The sequence below is a fragment of the Bacillus rossius genome, chromosome 1, assembly GCF_032445375.1.
Source record: "Bacillus rossius redtenbacheri isolate Brsri chromosome 1, Brsri_v3, whole genome shotgun sequence".
Taxonomy (NCBI): Eukaryota; Metazoa; Arthropoda; class Insecta; order Phasmatodea; family Bacillidae; genus Bacillus; species Bacillus rossius.
This window is the reverse complement of record NC_086330.1, coordinates 176,261,962-176,284,633: the sequence shown is the minus strand read 5'-3', so window position 1 is coordinate 176,284,633 and position 22,672 is coordinate 176,261,962. Positions and strand designations below refer to the sequence as shown.

The 22,672-nt window shown below is 35.3% G+C and overlaps 1 protein-coding gene across 13 annotated transcripts in view; it reads left to right on the top strand.

Annotated features, from left to right (window-relative positions):
- The first annotated feature begins 455 nt into the window (after nt 1–455).
- Nucleotides 456–22,672, top strand: part of LOC134527111 (uncharacterized) — a 134,155-nt gene continuing 111,938 nt past the window's right edge. For 9 of the 13 annotated variants that reach the window (XR_010074079.1, XR_010074077.1, XR_010074078.1 and 6 more), the window contains exons 1-2: nt 456–711; nt 18,192–18,420. Coding sequence is in view for 4 of the 13 variants with exons in the window: in XM_063359465.1 (XP_063215535.1) it covers nt 578–711; nt 18,192–18,420 (363 nt within the window). In the remaining 9 variants the exon portion in view is untranslated. Of the gene's footprint in view, nt 1,166–18,191; nt 18,421–22,672 lie in introns of all 13 variants that reach the window. The other 4 variants (XM_063359468.1, XM_063359470.1, XR_010074080.1 and 1 more) reach the window with 2 other exon arrangements.

Genomic DNA, 22,672 nt, shown 5'->3' with positions numbered 1-22,672 from the left:
TCCTGTAGGCCTACTACCAGTGTTAAGCCTGTAGTTATGTATGGTAATATTACCTCATCTTAGCCTTAAGCCGAACCTCTTTATTCCTGAGACCTTAAGCTCTATCGTCTGTGAGCCAATATACATTTTACTAAATACATCGGTTGGTGCTCAACCAACTCATATTTTTTCACCGAAAAGATGATAATAATAAAAAAAAAATTGGTCACATCGAGATGAAACTGTGCAATTACAAAACATATTTAGTTTTGTTTTTAAGTTGTAAAGCTGTTATTTAATACAGTACTTATTTAAGTGCATTAATACGTAATAATTTAAAATGGAACTACATTAACCCAAAACATACTACCTAAGTCCACCATTACACACTATTTTTATAGTTCTAATCAAAACCTATGAAATGTTAGTTTATTAACTTGAAAAACTTATAATAGCTCATCTTTGTGTATGGTCTATATTGGTATTGAGTAAATGGTAACCTATCAAATGAAATAACAAACCTTATTTTTCCTCTCTATCTCAAATAACCGATCAGTTATGTCTATGATAGTGGAAATAAGTATTAATGTTGTGAAATATGAATTTATTAGATTTTTCTGATGAGTTGTTGTTGATGGTGTGCGCGTATATATTAAAGTACGAAGACAAAATAGCAGTTTCTGGAACATGTCAGAGGTTAAAAAACTTGATGAGTGATAGAACAGTTTTCCGGTATGGCTCGTTTAGCTTTATATATATTAAATTTGCTTGAAAATATGCCTTGAATGTAACGAATATTTAGCTACATACGAAAATAAATTCTCTGGAAGTGTCATTTTGAATTCCACTGTAAATGCGTGATAATGTTATGATCTGCGCATCTTCAACAAATCGGGTACTTTGGATATCAAGAAGTTCTCAGTTCAGGTGTCATTCAGGAACATGAAAACAAAATATTCCTTTTTCTTTAATCGAAATATCACATAACTGTTCTGTTAAATCTCATAATAGTGTGACAACATAAAATATTATAGTTTAAATGCAATATTGGCCCTGGTTGCTAAAGCCTGTGCATAGGATTTTTAAATGAATTAATGAAAAAAAAGGGACAAAATGTTATAATTTAAACATTGAATTCTACTATCTCAACCACATTATTTAAAAAATTGATATTTTTAGGTTAAAGGTTGGTGTAACATCATTGTAAATATTACCTCTAATATAAGTATGTTGTCTCAGATTTGTGTTGTGTTGTAATAGTTGTCAGAGACTGTTTTCAATGAGAGATATTCCTGATCCTGTTTTCGATGCTCTGTTTTTTAATTCTGTGGTTCTTCAGAGAGCCTGCTGTTTTCTAAAAGGCTGGGATGTTTAATGTCAGTGCGTTATGTTTGACACCTTCATTGGTTTTGCATATCAAGTGAAAATTGTTAAATATTTTTGACTATTGTTTTTTTCTTTTTCCCAAATTGGGGTAGGCCTACATTTACGAACACGATTGAATCTTCTTGGGTACCAGGTATGACATGGTAATTTGGATACGTGTATCCGAATTCGGTTACGTCTGGCAACACTGACCCATATGGAAAAATTGATAAAGCACATTACTTACGCTCAATATCTTATACAAAAAAATTAAAAACTCATTAGTTGACAACGAAATATATGTATCTGAAAGATTAATTAACAAGCAACAGTGATTTGATTATATGTGCTTTCAAAACATTCATGTAGGCCTACTCATGGATGAGAAAGGTACAAAATTGTTAGCTCAAGTGTATCATTATATGTAACTTATGTAATTGTTCTGTATCACTTATTGAGTTTATCCCGTTATCCTGATTTCATGATCATGTGGTATATGATAATTGCTGTTTTAAATTTAGTACGTCGAAATATCCTGCATGACAGAAACTTCTGATATAGGCCCCTAAAAATAAGTAATGATCTTAATTTGAATTAAAAGGAAAATTTATTTTTTATTCAACTTATGACTATAATTCATTTTTATATCACAAGTATTTGTTAGGTCCAGGATCTTTCGACGTACTAAATTAAAACAGCAAGCTGTATCTACCACAGGATCAAAATATTCATGATCATAATATCAGGATCAAGGAATAAAATTTTACACGTGGTATGAAACTTTAACCTAACTTGTCCTTGCACACAAAAAGGAACAAGTTTATAATTACTGTGCCCACAAATAACAATAGTACAAGCTATTGTGGTGTATGGGCAAAAAGACACAAGACGAGATAAATTACAATTTGAATTCTAAGTCCAATAATGATAACAAGAGGATATAAAATGTAAATGTTTACACTTGGGTTATATTACGGGCAAAAAAATATCGGAGGATAAATACAGTGTCGTCCTGGCACTCTGAGGGAATCTGGGACTGGTGAGCATTACTTCGCCATTACCAAGATTTGTGTTTAATACAGGATTACAAGACCCTTTTAATTTTAAAAAGGTGCCTCCAAGAGGAAACTTGTTCAGACTCGTGGCAATCACTTATGGCACCCAGCCAGCAATAAATCTAGTCAAAAGTAAATTTTAAAGTGGTGGCCGAAACAGAAAATGTTGAACTAGCTAAGCCTTACTTTACAAGCCATAACACACCAACAGAGATTTTATAACGTAATGATTTGTCATTGCTCACTCGAAGAACCTGTCTGGGACACTGTTGAATGATATCTCACAGACTACCAAACGCAGGTGAAGGGTTAAATACCCAAACTTTAACACCAACATGCATATGTGCGAACAACAGGGGAGTAGCGGTAGAGGAAAGAACCGAAGGGATACAGGGAATGTTGGAATAGGGGTGGAAGGGAAGATAGTGGAGAGGGGTATGTTAAGGGGAACAGAGGCAATGACAGACAATCTGCGTTGACGTACTAAGGTTGCGGAATGCAATATTACAATGTGCGACCATAAACACGCTACACTAGGATGGTACCCGATGTGATGGTACGTGCTACTCCCAATTCCTGAAGCTGATTGGATGGGTTGTCGTTCCGGCCTGCCTTGATACTATGGTTACAATTAAGGCTACTAGAAAGACTGGGTATCCATGGTTGCCATCTTTGTACTTGTGCGAGAAGGGACGGGGACTCCTGGCCTGCGCAGTTATACGCAGTGGTAAAATAAACTCTTTGTTGTAAAGAAACTAACCAATGAAACTGCATAAAACTATAAAGTTCTGATCCTTCAGGTGCATAGCCTTTAATGGTTAAGTTTTTAACACTGTAGTCTATAATAAGTTAGGTAGCAAAAATACTAGTACATTGTGAATATTTTTTAAGTTTCATGAGGTGATTTGTTCAACTTTCTGTATCAAAGAATATTTGTTTCCCCAATTATGTAATTAGGTAATGTAAGTACTTATACAGAATGTGCAGTAAAGGTAAACTAAAATCTACTTTTTCTAAACGTTAATGTATATACCTAGCAGTTCCCTTAAAATTTTCTTGTATTTTTTTATGTTTTAGTGTTCCGCGTGCTCCATACATGGCACAGTAGAAATTGTTTTCAAAACTGTTGTCTCAAAAAAATTCCTTAGTTGTTTCAATTTTGATATTACTCAAATATCTGTGGGCATTTATATGTATGAATTTATATGTTTATACATTGACTTATACAATGCAGTGGTATTAAAAATTAAATACTGTACCGAAGCACTATTGCTGCAATGGTTTGTATTGTGGATATAACAATGAGATGCTGAATTTTCAAATTCTCACACTGGCAGTGTTACTGCTAATAATTTATTCGTTTTTACTTATTTTACAGAAATTTAAAACTTTTTCTTTGGTCATGACCCAGAATATTGAATTCTTTGTAACAGATCTATTAATTCTGTGCAAAATCTTATACTTATGCATGTATGTACATAATGCAGAGAAAAGGTTTTATATTTAATGTAAGAGATAAGAGAACCTAAGATTAGAGGATTTATTTAGCAATGTCTGAAGGCTCTCGGAGTGTGTGCACTTGTCAATGCAGCACCCAGGTTGCTGTTCTTCCCCCCCCCCCCCCCCCCCACTCCCCCTTTCACCACTGAGAACCACCACCTTGCTTTTCATTGTCTTTCGCCCAGCGCGAGCATCGAGTTAAAAGGTACCTAGGTAGTTTTGGTGCTGCGGGTTTGGGAAAGTTCACAGTGTGTGGTTTGCAAGATCCAGGGATGTTTGTTTTTGGCCGATGTTAGTAGTTACTCAGAAATAATATTTTGTCGCTAAGCGGCAAGTGGGAGTTGAGTGCAGCAGGCTACGAGCCTCACCTAGTCATGCGCCGGGCAGCTGGAACTAGCGGTTGAGGTCCTATCTTCGATTCTCTATTAGAGTAACCCGTCCATGCACTGGGCAGGACAGTGTTAAGAGAATAAAAATCATTACTTAAATAGCAAGTATGAGAATCATGAAAGCACAGTTCAATACAATCCCGAACCCCTCTCTTACCAAATTACAACTACTACCCTATCCCTTCACTTCCAGTGGAAACACTGAATGTTTAAGATAACAAGAGTGGCCCCCTTACAGAGGATGCCATGCAGTAATAAATAAAAACTTTCACACAGAGTCTCATATAGTTCCTAATGCTTTTCAAATAATATAATTGTTAAAAACACAATTTATTGTTATAATTTATTAGCCTGTTTTTAGTAAATCAAATTCATTCTTTGCAATATTTTCATTTCTTTTTTCAACCAAACAATGGGTTTTTTTAATTTTAAAACCTGTGATCAGTGTTTGAAAAGTTTTGGTAAAATGTCCTTTCATTCTTAAAATGCTATTATTTTGTTCACTAGTGAGGTGTTAGTAACTAAATGGAATTTCAACTATGATTCAATAGGATATAAAATTCTGAAATTCTGGAATGTCATCATTATTAATGTAATCAAAATGAAATGTATTACTATTAATTTAGAACTATTACTGGATCTCTGTAGAATTAAATAATTTAATCAGCATAAAGTTTGATCAGGAATGGTTTAGAAAAACAAATAATTTACATTGGCGATGTTTTGAAATGTACTGTGTCTAATATTTATTTTTGAATTTTTTCACTTTATTGTACCTACTATAATAATATTTATAGAACAGGGTTTAGGGCTAAAATTATTAATAAATAATCTAGAAAAATTTTTAATTGTATTTTTTTATATTCTATATCATTTGGATGCTTAAAATGTCCTTTTATTGTGTTTTTACTTAGTACATTTACTGAAAAACTAAGATTAATCCCTTTATTTATGTTTTTTTTATGATTACATTACTTACCGAGCGAAAAGAATTAATGTAGATGAAATCTTGAACCTTCAAAGACTTGTGTAGTTTTCTGTTATTTTTTGTAGTATATTCTTGTGGCTGAAATGTTAATTTGAAGACTATATACCTTAAGAAATAGACAATAAAAAATTTGTACTACTATACAGTTTGTGCACAATGACAAGTTTATTTTACAGCTGTGTTCGGCTGCGTTGGCCGGGAGTGGTGTCCCATTGTGCCATGTACAAGAGCGTACGAAACTTGCAACCCTATAAATATTCAAAATGATTGTGAGGAAATCACTATCTATATATATATGACAGATCACCTTACAATTCCCAAAAATGTGTGTAAATTTGTTATTATTTTTGTTGGCGTATTATAGCGACTACAGTTATAAAAACTCTACCATTGGAGGCTACTTACCTTAAAGAACAGTACCTAAAATTTTTTTATGAATTTGGTTTGTTGGTTTCTTCACAGTGACAAGCTTATTTTACCACTGCACATGGCTGCACTGGCCGGGTGTCGGCGTACCTTCTTGCACGTGACAGAAAATGGCTGCATTTAATACCTAGACTTTATAGTGCCCCATTCTAGATGCCCAGCTTTCATCTTTAAGGCTGTTTCGGTGGGCCAGCGGCCCATGTGTGATTGGCCGTTATTCTGTGATGTCTCACCTGCCATTTGCCAAATCAAATGTAATCCCATAAAGAACACAGTAGGCACATTGAAAATATATTATTTGAAATAAAAAACATGTAAAAAAAAGTCTTGTTAAAACAAGCTCACTAATTAACTTTCATTGACTGAAAATTTGCTTGTGATTAAAAGAAGCAGTTTGTGTCATGTAAATTTTCACTGTTTGTTTATTTATCACATTATAGTTAATATGGGCAAAATTTAAATGTGAATAGTAAACGTAAGCTCAATGTTAAGAAAGCTTCTATTTACGGATATAAAAAATATGCAAGTTTTTGATGCGCATAAAACATACATAACCAATGTTTACTTTATTTACAGACTTGTAACATTGACTAGCACTAGATCTTAATAAACATTTGCTGTATTTTAGTGTTGTTTTTTGCCATTTATTACTTTATTGTAGGCAATTTTTATTGTTTTGCCTAGCGAAAAAATGTAGTATATGAATATGATCACCCTACCACTGTGAATTTGCTAAGTTTGTGTACTCTACTAAATATATACAGTAAAGATCAAAATTTTAAGACCACCCATAAAGTTAGAAACACTTTAATTTACATCAACGGAATGTGAATACAGTGCAATACAGAAATTATACAATGTATGGAAAACATTATTTTAAGTGTCTAGTAGTCTATAGAACCACCATTGCGTTGTATGCATTCACGAACACGTGAGGGCATGCTACTGACCAATTTCAGGCACATCTCCTGGCTGATCACATTCCACACTAACGAGATTTGCTGGCGCAGTTCTGCCAACGATGTCTGTTGATAGGATGCAAGATGCTGTCCAATTATATTCCACATATTCTCTATTGGGCTGAGGTCTGGGCTTCGAGCCGGCCATGGCAGAACAGCAATTTCATTTTCCTGGAGTCAGGCGATGGTTGCAGGAGACTTGTGACAAGGTGCGTTGTCCTATTGAAACGCATAATAACCCTGATGGAGCCTGCGTCCAGAGGGCAGCATGTTCTCACTGAGTGTGCACATGTACTCTTTTGAATCCATAGTCCCTTCAAGGAAACGTAGAATTCCAGTCCCGGCAGCTGACATGCATCCCCATACCATGAAGGCACCACATCCGCATTGCACAGCAGGGGCCAAACACTCGGGGAGGTACCGTTCTGTGGGTGTGCGGCGAACACGGACCTTGCGTGACGGAAAAAGCTGGAAACGAGACTCGTTGCTAAACAAAACCTTACCCCAGTGCTCCATACCCCAGTTTTTCTTGTCACGACACCACAAAATTCTAGCACGTCGTGTTTTTACAGTTAGCAATGGCTTTTTCATTGGGGTATACGAATGCAGACCTTGTTGATAAAGGCGGCGTCCAACTATCCTCTGTGACACATGTTTACCAGTCTTGTCTGTAAACTATTGTAAAACAGCTGGAACACTGGCATGGCAATTTGCTTTAGCAATCATGCCGATCGTACGGTCTTGGCGTGACGACGTGACTAGCGGTCGTCCGCTGCGCAGCAAGTCTTTCGCTGCACCACTCGCATGATATTTGCGAATAGTGTTTGTCACACATGTCTTACTTACATTTAACAGCCTGGCAATTTGTCTATGGGTTTTGTCAAATTTGCTCATATAATTTGTACCATAAGATTCAAATAGACGAATATGATGTTGAAATAACTTTAAATAATTGATTAACAAACTAAACTCAGTGTTAATAGAGCTGGATCACTAGGTGTAAAACATGGAGTTTAAATAAAACAATAAATAACTTGGTTAGAATGATAGAAATCATATTCTTTTCAAGAAACAAGACTTTTCTACAACACAATTATTTAATTATAGAATTTGCTGATTGAGTTAGTTCAGTACTGGATGGCTGATACTAAATAGTAGTGAAACAGTTAAATAAGTCATGGGAAAATTTAAATAAGACCCTCTCTAGCTTACTTGGCATACACAACCTTACTTTGGTAATGTCTCAGTCTATCAACCTGAAGAACCTCGTAGACACATGGTGGGTGAAGTCGTCGACAGCTACTGGAATGGGGAACCCCCGGTCAGCCTGGGTGAAAACTCTGAGCTGGTATCTGCTTGGCTTCGTTGTTGAATTTGGACTCTGCAACTTCTGACTTATTTCCATTTTCGAAGAGACTGTTTCTTTAACTGAGGAACTCAGGAGAAATATAATAATGTCACCATCAGACGCACAGTGTAAAGTTATGGCTTGTGGCAGTAATATTCCTTCCAGAAACTATTGTTACTTGAAAGTGATGAAAACTTTCTAGTTTCTTTAACATTGGTACAGTCATTGGTGGTTCTACAATTCACAGTGACAGTGAATTTTCGAATCGTAAGATTAAAATTTGCCCGATATATAATTATTTCAATTACACCATAAATTTGTTAATTATAGCAAATCTTCGATAATCAACTATTCATTCAGTATCTTGACATTGATTTTACTAAATCACCATTCTTTGTCAGGTTAACATTCCTATTCAGACTAATGTTCTGTTCAAATTTAGGCTGTTGATTTCCCCGGACGAAGAAACTTCTCCTCTGGTAAAACAGAAGTTGATTGCCTATGCTCAGAGTTAACAAGTTTGCCGAACAATCACTGTCCTCGTTACAATTTCTTATCAGTCATAAATGTATATATAACTGTTAAAAGCTTTGATTTGTTGTTACTTTGACATTATTAATATGTGCATTATTACTGAATATACAATTTCCAAATGTTCAGAATCCAAATTACAACTCACAATAAATTACATCTTCAATTTTCAATAAATGCTTAGTAGAAATGAGACTTCTTATTGGTCGTTGGCTAAAACAACGTATTTGGATGTGCAAATATTAAACATGAATTTAATATACGCAAAACATATTGAAATATCTAATTTAACATAGCGAAACAAAACACTTTTTTTTAAACATACTACTATGATCCATAGACAAAATGGTAAACATGTTTAGTACCCTGAATTATTGTTCTGTGAAGGTATTGTATTACTCTGTACACCACCTATACTAGGAAGTGAAACTAGGCTCACCGTCCAAGCACCGGCAACTATTGTGGCTACAAACACTTTAGAACCAGCACTGCGCCAGCAGCATCCTGTTGTATCAGGGCCTTCATAATAGATGACATCATCAGCTTGGCAGTGCTGACGTAATTACCACCCCTACCATCTTACGAGACAAGAACGGGAATATGAAGAACATTCACACACCAATCTGTTTCTTTATGAAACTAATGTTCGGGTATACATCATTTTGGGTATACTACAGCTGTCCATATTCTTTCTAGTATAAAAAATTATACCATTCATATTTATATTTGACCTAGAGTTTGATACGACTTCTCACTACCCTGGCCCTTTGTATGTTTTGTTGGCACCTGAGACTTCATTGCTTGCCATCGCTGAATAGTATTTCTTTTTTAATATCAATTATATCAGAAACTTTCTTAATACCTTAAGGTCTGTCTTGAGAGGCAGACTTTTTTCGTTAATAATATTTAACTCTTTGCATAGACTTTGATCTTAAATAACTCTTGCAGTTATGTTTGATCATGAGGGGCTGCTGAACCTCCCTAACTGTGTTCGTGCCGTAGGGATTTTTAATAGCTATCATTTAATTGTGAATGAGCGCTTGTAGCATGGAATGGCAATAAACATGCTTTACTGAGATCTCGTGTTAGTTCTTGGCCACGTGCCAGTAACCTGTAGACATCAGGCATGTGGAATGCCTTAAGAATCCACCAGGTAAATGTTTTATTATATAAAAAATCTTATGTTCCTACAGAATTTGGAAAATTTTTGAATACTATATAAATTTTTTTCTTTACAGAATAGCAGTATGTCAGAGAATCCATGCTTAGTTTCTAAATATTGAAATGTTACTATTTTGTACAAAATGTTGTGCAGTGTATAATTTTTCATTTAACTGTACCAAAGCATAAAAAAAAGACTATCATAAATTTTGTAACTACTAAACAAAGCATACACGTACATACATAGTTACTAAGGGGAGGCATTTTTTGTGACAAAATCTGGATGCCTATTAGATGGCAACAAGATATATCCGCACCAGCGGTTTCTTTCTTGTGATTGGTGGTCGTCTGCAAGAGATGTCTTTGCCTTGCTTGACCGAGCCACTCAGGACACGTTGGCTTCTGCACTTAATGGCGGTGATTCGTATGTCGACAGTAGAAATGCACCTGAAAGAAACTCACTGAATGATGAAACACAGACAATGCTACAGTGTTTAACTTTCAGCTAGTCTCTAAATCTTTTCACGATGTATGCATGCCCCTAATAGCTACTTAAAACTAAGTGGTGAAATATTTTCCAGTATTTAGTTGTTTCACTTTTCTTATTGTTTCAATAATTTTTATGAGATTTAAGGTATAAATTTGAAGAAAAGGAAAAGAAAAGTCCCTTTCGGCACAGCCTACAGGCGTAAGTAGATTTCAAAGTACTTATTTATTCTGGAAATATTTTTGAAACTTATATAAACATTTGGAACATTTTAAGAAAATAATGAACATAACATATTTTTGTTCTCCAATATTAATTAATGATATAAATAAATGATCGATTAAATATTTTCTTATTTTCAATGCAGCAAAAATATTACAAATCTTTATCACTCAATGTATCCATCGGTGAATAGCGTAGAACTAATTTCATATTATATGCGAACTAAGGTGTGCCAACGTGCGTCACGCGGGGCAGCAGTGTGAACTGGGCTGCGCTGAAAAGAAGACGTCTTGCGAGAGACTAATCTGAATATCACTTGTGAGATTTTAAAATGGAAAAGTTACTTATAGTTGCGCTATAAAAATATAAGGATGCCAGCTTAACTACTCCTATCAAAAAAAATATATATCTAAAAATTGATTTTATATATTTATTTTGTGTTATATTACTGGGATTGATTATAGAGAATACCACACTAAATACAATTGAACCACCAGCTCTGCTACCACTTTGTTACACTCCCTGGGTACATTATGGTAGTTGGTGGATCTAAGTTAAAAATGCATAAATATCAACAAGTGAAATTTTGTCTATATCTTTGCTTCTATTTATTTGGTCTTTTTATAGGTGAGGGAAGATGAGTACACAAACATTATCTTAATAACAGTACTTTCAAATACATAATAGGATTAATACATGGATACTATTAAATTTGTCATATGGGCTGGCCCTAATCAAAATATTATTAACATTTCTTTGTTTTAGGAAAACAAAAATAAAAAGAATCCCAGAATTTTAATTCTTATAACAGCTTAATCAAAGTCCTGTTAATAATCTCTCGGGATCATTGAAGTAGTAGCCTAACTGGCACGCTGCAGATACTGTGGAGAATTTGGAGATATGATGTTAGAAAATAGCTGGCCTAGGATGATGAATTTTGCTATAGAGGGGCTACCAGGGTGCCATAGCAGTCCTTGGTCACCGAGAACGAGGAAAAGCTTGTGGACGCCATGTCGGCTCCAGGCTCTTGGACCCTGTCTGTAAACAAGACAAATTCAAAAGGATTTGGCCTGTTTCACAGACAGTTATTAAACAAGGAAAAATGCTCACAAAAACGGAGAGGGTCAGGGAAAGGTAAGGTTGTCGTAACTCACCAAAACAGGGTTTTGCTCCTAGCGCTCAGGAAGTGGTCCCACCGGGAGGTGAGCGGCAACAGTACCGGGCAGGCGCGGTTGATGCAGAAGTACTCATAATTTAGAATATTAAAAATTTAGCCAAAATAAAGAAATTAATGCATGAAAAACATAGACTGACTAAACTACTATCTAAATTAGGGAAACATTCCTTGACGAGGCGACTACATTCTCGTACAAAGACAGAAGTGGAATCTTGCTGAGGGCTGGCCGAGAAGCGAAGTAGTCAGTCTGACGTCGCGGCTTGAAATCCCTGGTAGGGCGAGGTGACGCCTAATTAAAAACTGGCGCTTGAATTAGAAATAAAAGGGGGAACTTCAGCTTCAGGTCCGAAAGGTTCCGGAGACTTCCGAGGGGGTGGTCGAGAAATACTGACTTCAATATATCGAGGTTTCTTTTGGTGCCCGCTCGCCGCACAACCTACTGAGTAGTGGCCGAACCGAGAAGAAATCAACTAGTGCATATCTTGCACGAGGTTATTTCGAAAGCATGGGGCTTATGGAGGAGACTTGTGGAGTGCTCTGGTGGCTTGGAAAAGAAACACAGGGAAATGTTTGTTGCATGTGTCAGAATGGGGCAGCCTAAGCTTGACAACCGCTCGGAGTAATTGCTAATTTCGCCACTAGAGGGCAGAGGCGGTATATCAAACACTAGTGTCGAGACCTTGAGACAGGTCGACCCTGGCCGGGGATAAGGACCGGTCACTGCTCTGGGCAGTGTTCAGTGTTCCCAGGAAAGGCGGGTGTGGGAGGGGGGGAGGGGGAAATGTGCAAGGGCAGTGGGAAACTAGTTCTACAGAGCCTGGGGACATGACTGCGGGTTTTTGTAATCATGCTTTGTAGTGCTCGTGTCAGGCGAGCTCCGAGAAAAACAAAGTCCTGGGAGTCTGCAGGAACAAGCAGTCTTGGTCACAGCGACAGACAGTGTTACCGTGTCCAGACGTGCACCAAAGCGTGGATAAGACGAGCCTGCATGTTGGCTCGTTAGATCGTTTGCAAAAATCAGATATGTCACTGGGAAATAATTGGGGAACTAGCCTGACAAAGATTAAGTGGAAGTGTGCATTGAGTGGAATAAGTTGAAGTTCAGCTACTAAATTACTGCTGAAATATTAATTTAACAATTCATATTTCCAATTGTGCCAAAAAAATGCTAACTGGCGGCACAAAGGTAATTATTTAATTTTTTCTTACCTTCGAACATTATTTTTTATCTCTTGCACTAATAGCCTGATCATATAAAAATGTGCTGGCACCAAGGTTTAAGATAAAATTAAGATAGTTTAAAATAAATTTTAATGAATTTGATACTAAGAAAGGGTTGATTTTTTAAAATTTCAATCCCTGTTTTTAATGTAATAGTTTGTTTCATAAAAAATTGTTCGAGCTAAAGTTTTAGATGAAGTTTACAATTTATACGCAATAAATTATAACGGATTTGATAGTGTATCTATTAAAAAATATTGATTATTTTTTATTTTCAAACCAGGTTATTTACACCCCTGCAGTAATGGTTGGTTGGATAAAAATTTATTTTAACAATAGGTTTAAACAATTTTTATAAAGTTAAACAAAAATAAGAATGGATTCAATAGTGTAAATGGTAGGGAAATTTTATATATTTTCTTATTCCTACCTCAGGTTTTTTCAACCCCTTGCACTAATGGTTTGTACTATCTAAAATTGTTTCGGACAAAAATTTTAGATAAAAATTATAAGATTCACGAACAATTTCGACAGATTTGATTGTGGCCTTACTAAGGGATTTCATAAATTTTTTTTCTTTCCAACTTGTTTTTTTCCTCCCCTTGCATTTATTGTTGGTCGTAAATTTTTTTTTTCAGGCAAAAGTTTTAAATTTTATTTACACAGTTTACAAACAATTTGAATGAATATTAAAGGAGTTATGAATTTTTTTGTGTTTCAACTCCTGTTATTTTCCACTCGCAGTAATAGTTTGTCATATATAAAACAATTTCAAATGAAAGTTGTACATACTATTTTTAGGTTTTACAATTAAAAGGAATGGCTTTAATAGTGTACACCAATCCCTCACTTAGCACGACTAATGTGTTCCTAAAAATGTTTTTTTTTTTTTCTAAATTGCATATTCTGAACCATTAGTCTCCATAAATAACACTGCTAATTTACTCTGTATGTTCCAAAATATGTAAGGAAATATTCTTTATGTAATATTAATGTGTAAAATAACACTCAAGGATAAATATGTCACACCGCTTATCTTTTTAAGCCTACCATCAAATTCTTTGTATGTCAAATATGACACCATGTAACGGGAGATTATATGTATGTACTTTTTGTCAGTCGTGTGGTTGGCTTTCTCGCCCTGGCGTGACCTTCAATTCACGTCGCATAGCTTTCCACGAACTTTCTAAACCATCCTGTCAGGCCCGGTTATTTTTTTTTTCATTGCAGCATTCATTTAACAACCTTCTCCATGTGAATCATCTGTTCATTTCTGTTTCGGTATCTAATGTCAAATATATTCCGCTAGTACAACCAATACCAGCATGGTTTGATAGAGTCCTTTATTTTGCATGATTGTACACACAGTTGACATGCTTAAAACTAATGTGTGACCAACATAAGTGTTGCCTTCATGACATCCTGCACACCGTAATACTTCTAGTTTTGTCTCAAATGCTTGAACACGATGCATTACGCTCTCACTTGGAAGCCATGAATACAATAAGATTCGAACTGCAGGTGATTGCGCACGTACAGTTACCGGCAGTCAAATGATCAGACGTTGCTTTGTGTTGGTGCGAGTTCACTACCACGGGCTAGACTGAAGTTCATCACGGCCTGGTCTGTGGCTGGGCGATAACGGTACGTCCTGGCGGCATATATGCGGACGTAAAAACAGTTAGTCCTTTACACTCCCTAGCAGCAACTTACCTTGCTATAGCTGATGTTTGTACAACAGCCAATAACGTATTCAGACCTGCGCATGCACCTCTTCCCCCCTTGTATGGCTAACTGTATGCCACGACACATCTGTACAGAGTTGAAGCAAACTTTGTGGCGTCATGTCCAAATTTTTTCGCCTGTTTGCGATTTCATGCTAACTGAAATTTACAGATGTGCTATTCAAAACTGTGGCAGTAAATTTAACATTGCGCTAAATGAATTTGCGCAATTTGAAGATGTGCTAAGTGAGGGATTGGTGTACAAAGAACTGATTTTATAATTTTAATTTTTTTTATTTCTACCTCTTTCTTTTTCAACACCTTGCAGCAATGGTTTGTCTTATCAGAAATTGTTACAAAAAAAGTTTAGATAAAAATGATAAGATGAACAAAAACTTTAAATGAATTTGATGGTGTGCCTACAAATATAGTTATCATATTTTTTGTCCTCCAACCCTTGTTTTTCCACCCCCTTGCAACTGCAAATGTTTTTAGACAAACGTTTTTGGTATTACTCCTACCAGTTATAATATGTTCAAACGGATATGATAGTCATCATATAATGGGAGTTTTAGCGATTTTTCTGTTTTTCAAAAAACCTTTTCTATTTCTACCTCTTTGGTCGGATATTGCTTGTTAACAAATTGGACCGAGTTTTTCCACTACTAGATTTAATGTATCAGTTTGGAAGTGATTTGTAAAAAAATTACAGTAGTTACGGTTTTCAAAATTTATATATATATATATAATTATATATATATATATATAATATATATATATATATATATATATATATATATATATATATATATATATATACATGGTGTATCAAAATTTATGTTATAACGCTTGATGGTAGAAAGCTCTTATTATTTGCAACCATATTTGCCAATAAACATGTTGCCGGAAACGCGTAGTTAAGCCCCTGTAGCCCCAGAAAGAGTCAGCGCAGGCAACCCGTTGTGCTTTGTGCGAGACAGACGTTGCTGTGGTGAATTACGTGTTTACGACGCCGGGCAGCGCTCGAGAGGACTGTACGATGTCGAATGCTAACCCCCGCCCCTTTTTACTTCCGTTGGTGGCGCCCTCACCTCTTTTCTTCCGTTCGTGCCGTGCCATAGCACTGCGCAGCGTGACATCGCAGTGTCGCAGTGTGTTTTGATATCACTGGTGGTCTGTCGTTGACTGTTCTGTCGTACAAGCAAACTCATGGTGTCATTTATTTCGCTGTGGTTCTGAAAAGGGCGACATTTTTGTGGAGCTCAATGGAATACATGTCTAGTGAGTACACGGACATGCTGCTTGATTACGGGGAAGCTAGACAAAATGGACGAGCCGCTCGTCGTCTGTACGAAGAACGATATCCGGGTTGTAGGATTCCAGCTCACACCATGTTTGCAAGACTTACTCAGCGAATGCGTGATACTGGTACATGTGCCGTCACAAGACCAAATGCTGGTGTTCCACGCAGGGTTCGTACTCCCAGTTTTGAAGAAGATGTACTTCAGAGATTTGAGGAGAGTCCGGATACAAGCACAAGGGCAGAAGGTTCCGATATGGACGCTGACAAAATGGCTGTTTGGCGAGCTCTTCATGAGCAACTCTTGTACCCGTACCACCTTCAAAAAGTGCAACACATAGGTCCAGCGGACTATCCTCTTCGCATGACCTTTTCTCGTTGGTACATTCAAAGAGTATGGAGGAACCCCGAGTTAGCGGTTTTATTCAGCGATGAAGCCAAGTTCACTCAAGACGCTATTCTCAATTCGCACAACAGTCATGTTTGGAATGATGTCAATCCGCATGCAACGTGTGTTACAGCTCGCCAGGAACGTTTTTCAGTTAATGTGTGGTCCGGTATTGTTGACGGCGTACTCATCGGGCCTTTTTTTCTTCCGCCACGACTTACCGGCGCCGGATACCTCCACTTCTTTCAGAACGAACTACCAGGTCTTCTTGAAGAGGTTCCATTGCATGTCCGACGTGTGATGTGGTACCAACATGACGGGGCACCACCTCATTTTTCCCTGCAAGTGCGAGAGTATTTAAACCAAACATTTCCAAACCGATGGATTGGACGAGCGAGCCCTGTCGCATGGCCGCCAAGGTCACCGGACCTAACCCGGTTAGATTTCTTTCTGTGGGGTTACGTAAAAGGGCTTATCTACGCTACGCCAGTAGAAACGGTAGAAGAGCTTACACAGCGAATCATTGAAGCGTTCAAAATCATAAGGTCGACTCCACACATGCTCCAGCGTATCCGTGAAAACATGATTCGCCGTTGCCACCTCTGTGTCGCTCAAGGTGGGCGTGTTTTTGAGCCGTTGCTTTAGGCTGTCACGTTGTTAAAACGTATGCAACAATTTCAATGTTGTGAAACAAAGCCGAAGCTGTGATTGATTTCAGAGTGAAATTAAAATCTGTGCCACGATTAAAAAGGTTATTTCTCTACTCGAACGCCCGCACATCCACAACATAACACTCTACAACGGGTTGCCTACGCTGACTCTTTCTGGGGCTACATGGGCTTAACTACGCGTTTCCGGCAACATGTTTATCGGTAAAAATGGTTGCAAATAATAAGAGCTTTCTACCCTGAAGTGTTGTAACATGAATTTTGATATATATATATATATATATATATATATATATATATATATATATATATATATATATATATATATATATATATATATATATATATAGATAGAGAGAGAGAGAGAGAGAGACAGAGGAAGTTTTCTTTGAAATCTACCTAAAATAGGTTTCTTACTATCAGCACCATTAAATAACTTTCAGATGTGTTAAATATGTCTGTGTTATTATCTCACAATAAATGCACCTGGCGATTGCAAAGATAAATGTTTATATTTTATGCTAGCTGCTGTACATTTAAATTATTTATTATCTAGTATAGTTTTTGTTGTATAAAAGCTTGTGTTAAAAGACTTATTTTTTTTATTTTGTTTATTTTTTTATTTTATACACCTAAATATCTTGCGTACTAAGCATACACAATAATATCTTACATATACTAACTAATTTTATTAAAATAAATTATTATACATTACAGTAGTTTATTTGTTATCTAGTGTATACAGAAATATATTTTATTCCTACATTTTTTGTTATGAAAAATCAATTGTAGCATGTGTGTCACATTTCACCTTTATAGTCTCAGAAGGCATCCCCACTACTCACACATAGTCCTCGACTGTTCTAGATTATTATGGAAAAGTATTTTGTATGCTTTTGATTTGTTTTTTTATTTTTTATTTTTTCATATTTACTTTTTAATTTATACTTTTTTCCTTTATTCGTACAATTTTTCTTATTAAAAATAAATTGTAGCATGTACGCCCTGTATCTTCCACACCCTTATAGTTATCAATGCGCTATCATCATAGTGCATGATGGGAGACTTGGGGGTACTACCACACACAAACACCATTCGTCTGCGATGTGTAGTTTTGGCTGCAGAGTGAAATGTAAGCACACACACACGTCCAATTTATATATATATATATATAATATGACGATAAACTATATGTTTTTCTGGGCTAGGAAACCATTTTTTGTTTACTAACTACATTTGTGTGATAGAATTAGATTTTTCTAACATTTATTTATTATTATATTATTATTATTTTTTTTTTTAGGAAAACCAGTTTTTCAAAAGCATATTATGTGCCTTTCATTGACGTGAAAAATTTCATCTTACCTGGCCGAGATTATGTGGTTGAGCTAAATTTGACAAGTTGCTGCTATTTGGATCCTAATGATATCCTGCGTTTAGCTCTGAAACTCACTAACCTGAAGATTTTTTATGTGGCGGATACAAAGTTTAGTATCCATCACATACTGGCATTATTAGATGAAAACAAAGAGGTAAGTATGATTGGATTATCTCTAAGGTCCTGGTATAACTGAGATGATGACAAAAGTGAATGGCTGGTTGGCTCTGATTGGCTGCTTATTACATCAACTGCTTGTGTGTATGTGGTATTCTCCAAGTTTGGTGAACATTATTTTGTTAGCATTTGGACAAAACTGCATTCTTGAGAACATTGTATTAAATGATTTCAACAAAAATGTTTTTTTTTCTGTTTGTGTGCCATTTATAAATATTTACAGAATGTAAAACATAAATTTTTATGCTGCAAGAAAAATACTATTTTCTATTTTGCATTCCATGAACATTTTAATTACTGTAATGGAATGACTGTTTTAAGGTTCAGTTATCACATGCCATGTTAATTTTTTTCATTATTTTTATTTAAGAGTTGTTTCTAAAATTTTAACTCGATACTTCCCTTGCGTATGTTGTTCTGCTACAAATATTTTCAACACACATTCACTTAGTATAATGTCATGGGTGTGTGCACAAGTGTTGATGAGAAAAATTTACACTCCTTTTTACATCCTTGATTACACTAACTGAAAAGGAGTTGAAAATATTTTTTCTAGAACAACAAATGCAAGGGAAGTGTTAAGTTAAAATTTCATTAATATCTCTTAAATAAAAGTAATAATTATAAAACAAAAAAAATCAACTTGGCATGTGAGACCAAACTTTAAACATAGTCTGCTGGTACACCAGAACTGCAACTACAGTAAAATTGGTCATACCTACTTGCTACGGCTATTGTCTGTTTCTAGATTCATCACCTGCACTTATGGCTATTTATACTTTGTGTAGGTACTTATGTTAGTTTAGACTACCATTATTACTTTAATTGTGTCAGGACCTTTTTATTTTTGAAGTTTTACTTCTTTAGGCATGTTGTGAAACAAAGATAAGAAGAAATTTATATAATGCATGCACACCATGCTACGAACTTTTCACATGACTAGAAAAAGGCTACATACAAATAAAAATTAAGTATATATATGTGCTTTTAAATCATATATTTTAGTGATTGATATTGAATACTGATCCATATAATTAAAAATATTTATTTATTGTGAATATTAGTTATAGGATTTATGTTCTTAATTTTTTTTAAATGTATTTTGTGTAAGTGAGGTTATGTTCTTGTATGTATAATTTATTTGTATTATTAATTATTACATTAATTATTAATAAAAAATTAAAATTAATAAATTAGAATAAACATTCAGCAAGTTTTGTATTTTAATTATTAATTAAAATTATCTTAATTATTTTAATAAATTAAATAATTAATATTATATAGGTATGTGTTTATATTGATGTAGGATAATGATTATTTAATTAATTTGTTTGAATTTATTCTTTACTAACAATTTTTATATTCTCACTCCAGTCCTTTTATAATTTTTTTTCTATTTATTATTTCATGCGGAATTAAAGTTAATTTTTTACTACCTCAAGTAAGTATAACTTCTAACGCATGCACATAAGTACATGCACCCTTTTTTTTTACATGCTTTATATTAGCTTCACCTGTATGTTTGTTTGTCTGTCCGTCTGTAACTCTTTCGACAAAGAGTGAGTGGCTCATCACTGTAAAATGTCCCACCAATTTCATTATGTTCGTTAGCCGAGCGGTCTAAGGCGCGCGATTTCTGTGACGTCAGCTTTCGGATTCAGCGATCGTGGGTTCTACTCCCGGTCACGCCAAAAAAAAAATGTTTTTTTTTTCTTTCTTTTTTTCGGTAAATTCTAAGATTGTATCCGTACATCTAACTGTAAATGATTCAGAGAGACTTTACCATTTCTTTGTGACGTTGCAACTCCAAATAGTTATCTCAGATGGTAATAGGTAGTGTCGGTAACTCATTTCCCTATGATAATTATACATAAATATAGTTTGAAAAACTAAAAAAACGTGCTTTTAAAGAATATCAAACTAAAAAGTTAAAAATAAATATAGTTTAAAAAACTAAAGAAACATGCTTTTAAAGATTATCAAACTAAAAAGTTAAAAATAATTTTAAAATTTAATTTATGACAATAGTATATAAGCAATACTAGTATAAACAAGAAAAAAGCATGGGGTGCTTAATATACAAAAAATATGGCACAAAGCGCCTCAAGCTTTTTTCTCGTTTATACTAGTATTGCTTAGATACTATTGTCATAAATTAAATTTTAAAATTATTTTTAACTTTTTAGTTTGATAATCTTTAAAAGCATGTTTCTTTAGTTTTTTAAACTATATTTTTAATCATATACTTGCATCAGTCAGGGTGAGATTGAACTTTATTATTTATGTCTGTTATTTGGATATACTTTTCCAGTTATAATTTTTGTACTGGTTACTAATATTTTTAAAATGTGATTGCCAGTTGTTTTTTATCTAAGTGAGCAAAGCAAATTTAAATATACTGGGTTTAATTTTTTTATGTATTTGTTTTGTAACTAAAACAAATCCGAAACTTTCCAGATGTCAAATGTTTCCAGGCCAAAATGTAGGGCCAGAATTAAATTTTTGTTCATATTATATCTATTTTTTTCAAGCCTGAGATTGTATATGGATGTTGATCTCACTAAGTATTTTTTTCTTGTAATTTTTGGAAATATAATCATGACCCAGAAACAAAACATTCATTGCATTTTTCATCTTAATATAAATTTAAAAATGTATCAGAAATTAATAAGTATTGAGTAGGCTTACAATTTTTCATTATAGTTATTTATCTAAAATAACTTAAGTATTGTTATCATAGCTAAAAGAAGATTTGAACATCATCTCAAATGCACATCACTTCATATGATGGCATTCTAGCTGTTACCTGTGTAAACTCTTATTACACGTTAAGGTGTTTACTGTATGATGGTGGTGATGGTATTTTGTGTGAAAATTCATTAAGACTCAAAATCTTTCATATCTTTCTTCTTTCATCTTTCTTTTCCCCTGCCAACTTGATGTCTATTGACTTGCTAGTGGACTTAAAGATGCAAGTTGGTAGTGTAGTCCAGTACAAAGGTGAAGATGATAAGCCCCAACCTGTAGAGATAGCACACAGACATAGAGTCAGAGAGCACGACAGAATTGATGGAGGGTTGGGGATAGGCAGGAGCGTATGCAGAATTTTATTTAGGATTTCAGAGGGCAAAGGGGAGGGGTGATAGATCCACTTTGCCTGCTGTTTGCTTTTAAATTATTTCCTTTTGTTGGTCGGAATGATACATTTTTTAAGATTTCGGGGGAATATGTTCTCCCCCATCCCCCCCATTCCCTCCGTGGGAAGGGCCTGGGGGGGGGGGGGGGTGGAGGAGGGGGGTCGAGAATGGTCTCGACTCTGTGAGTCTTGGCCATATGTCTCCGGGAATGCCACTCTCACAGCTGTGGGATCCTCGCAGTCCCTGTAGTCGGGGTGGAGTCCCAAAGGTTATAAAGGAGCAACTGCTGTGCCTGCACTGTTGCTCTCGTTGGGGAGACGTCATCTTTTGTAACCCCCACCTGAGGGTACGACCAAAACTTAACTAATAAATTACTCCAAAACAAGGTAAACTACATGTGGCCGCAAAAACCTCGAGTCGGGCTCCTGGGAATAGGTCGCAGAGGGTGTTACTCAGGTTGATCAGTAATAAATAAGAATCTGGTTTGATTCTGCACCTCAGCACTTTAGTGGCAAAATTTATTTGAAATTTTAGCAATGGTAAATTAAATGTAACACTCATCTCGTGCACCAAATTAAAAAAAACTTACTCTATATTGCTTAAAGTACACTATATACTCTCCCATTGAGTACAATGCTTGCAAAAATATTAACAAGCACCATTTTTACTTTATGATGCTTTGGGGCTTGAGTAGAACTAGACAAGTTGTGATGAGGTGCCAAGTGGATGCAAAATGACTTTAAGTCCAGCACCCACTTAAAAAATGCAACACTCAATTCAATTAGTTAATGTTGCCTGCAAACAATGAATTGTTTTTTTCTTGAATCAAGTGTAAAGTATGTTCGCAGAAAAAACTCTTCGAGATATTAAGAAATCCCAGAGTTTTTATGGACGCAAAAATAAGTTCCTGAAAGATTGATAAAATGTTTCTCGAAGGTAGCAAATCAGTTAGTTACCTTACCGAGACAGCTTGATCTTGCATCAACACAACAGGTGTTCAAAGGCTCGCTTACCCTAAACCTTTTTGCGTGCCAGGTAAAATGTTTATGCATGCATTGCTGTCTTGTAGTCGCACAGCACTTCAGGATCGCT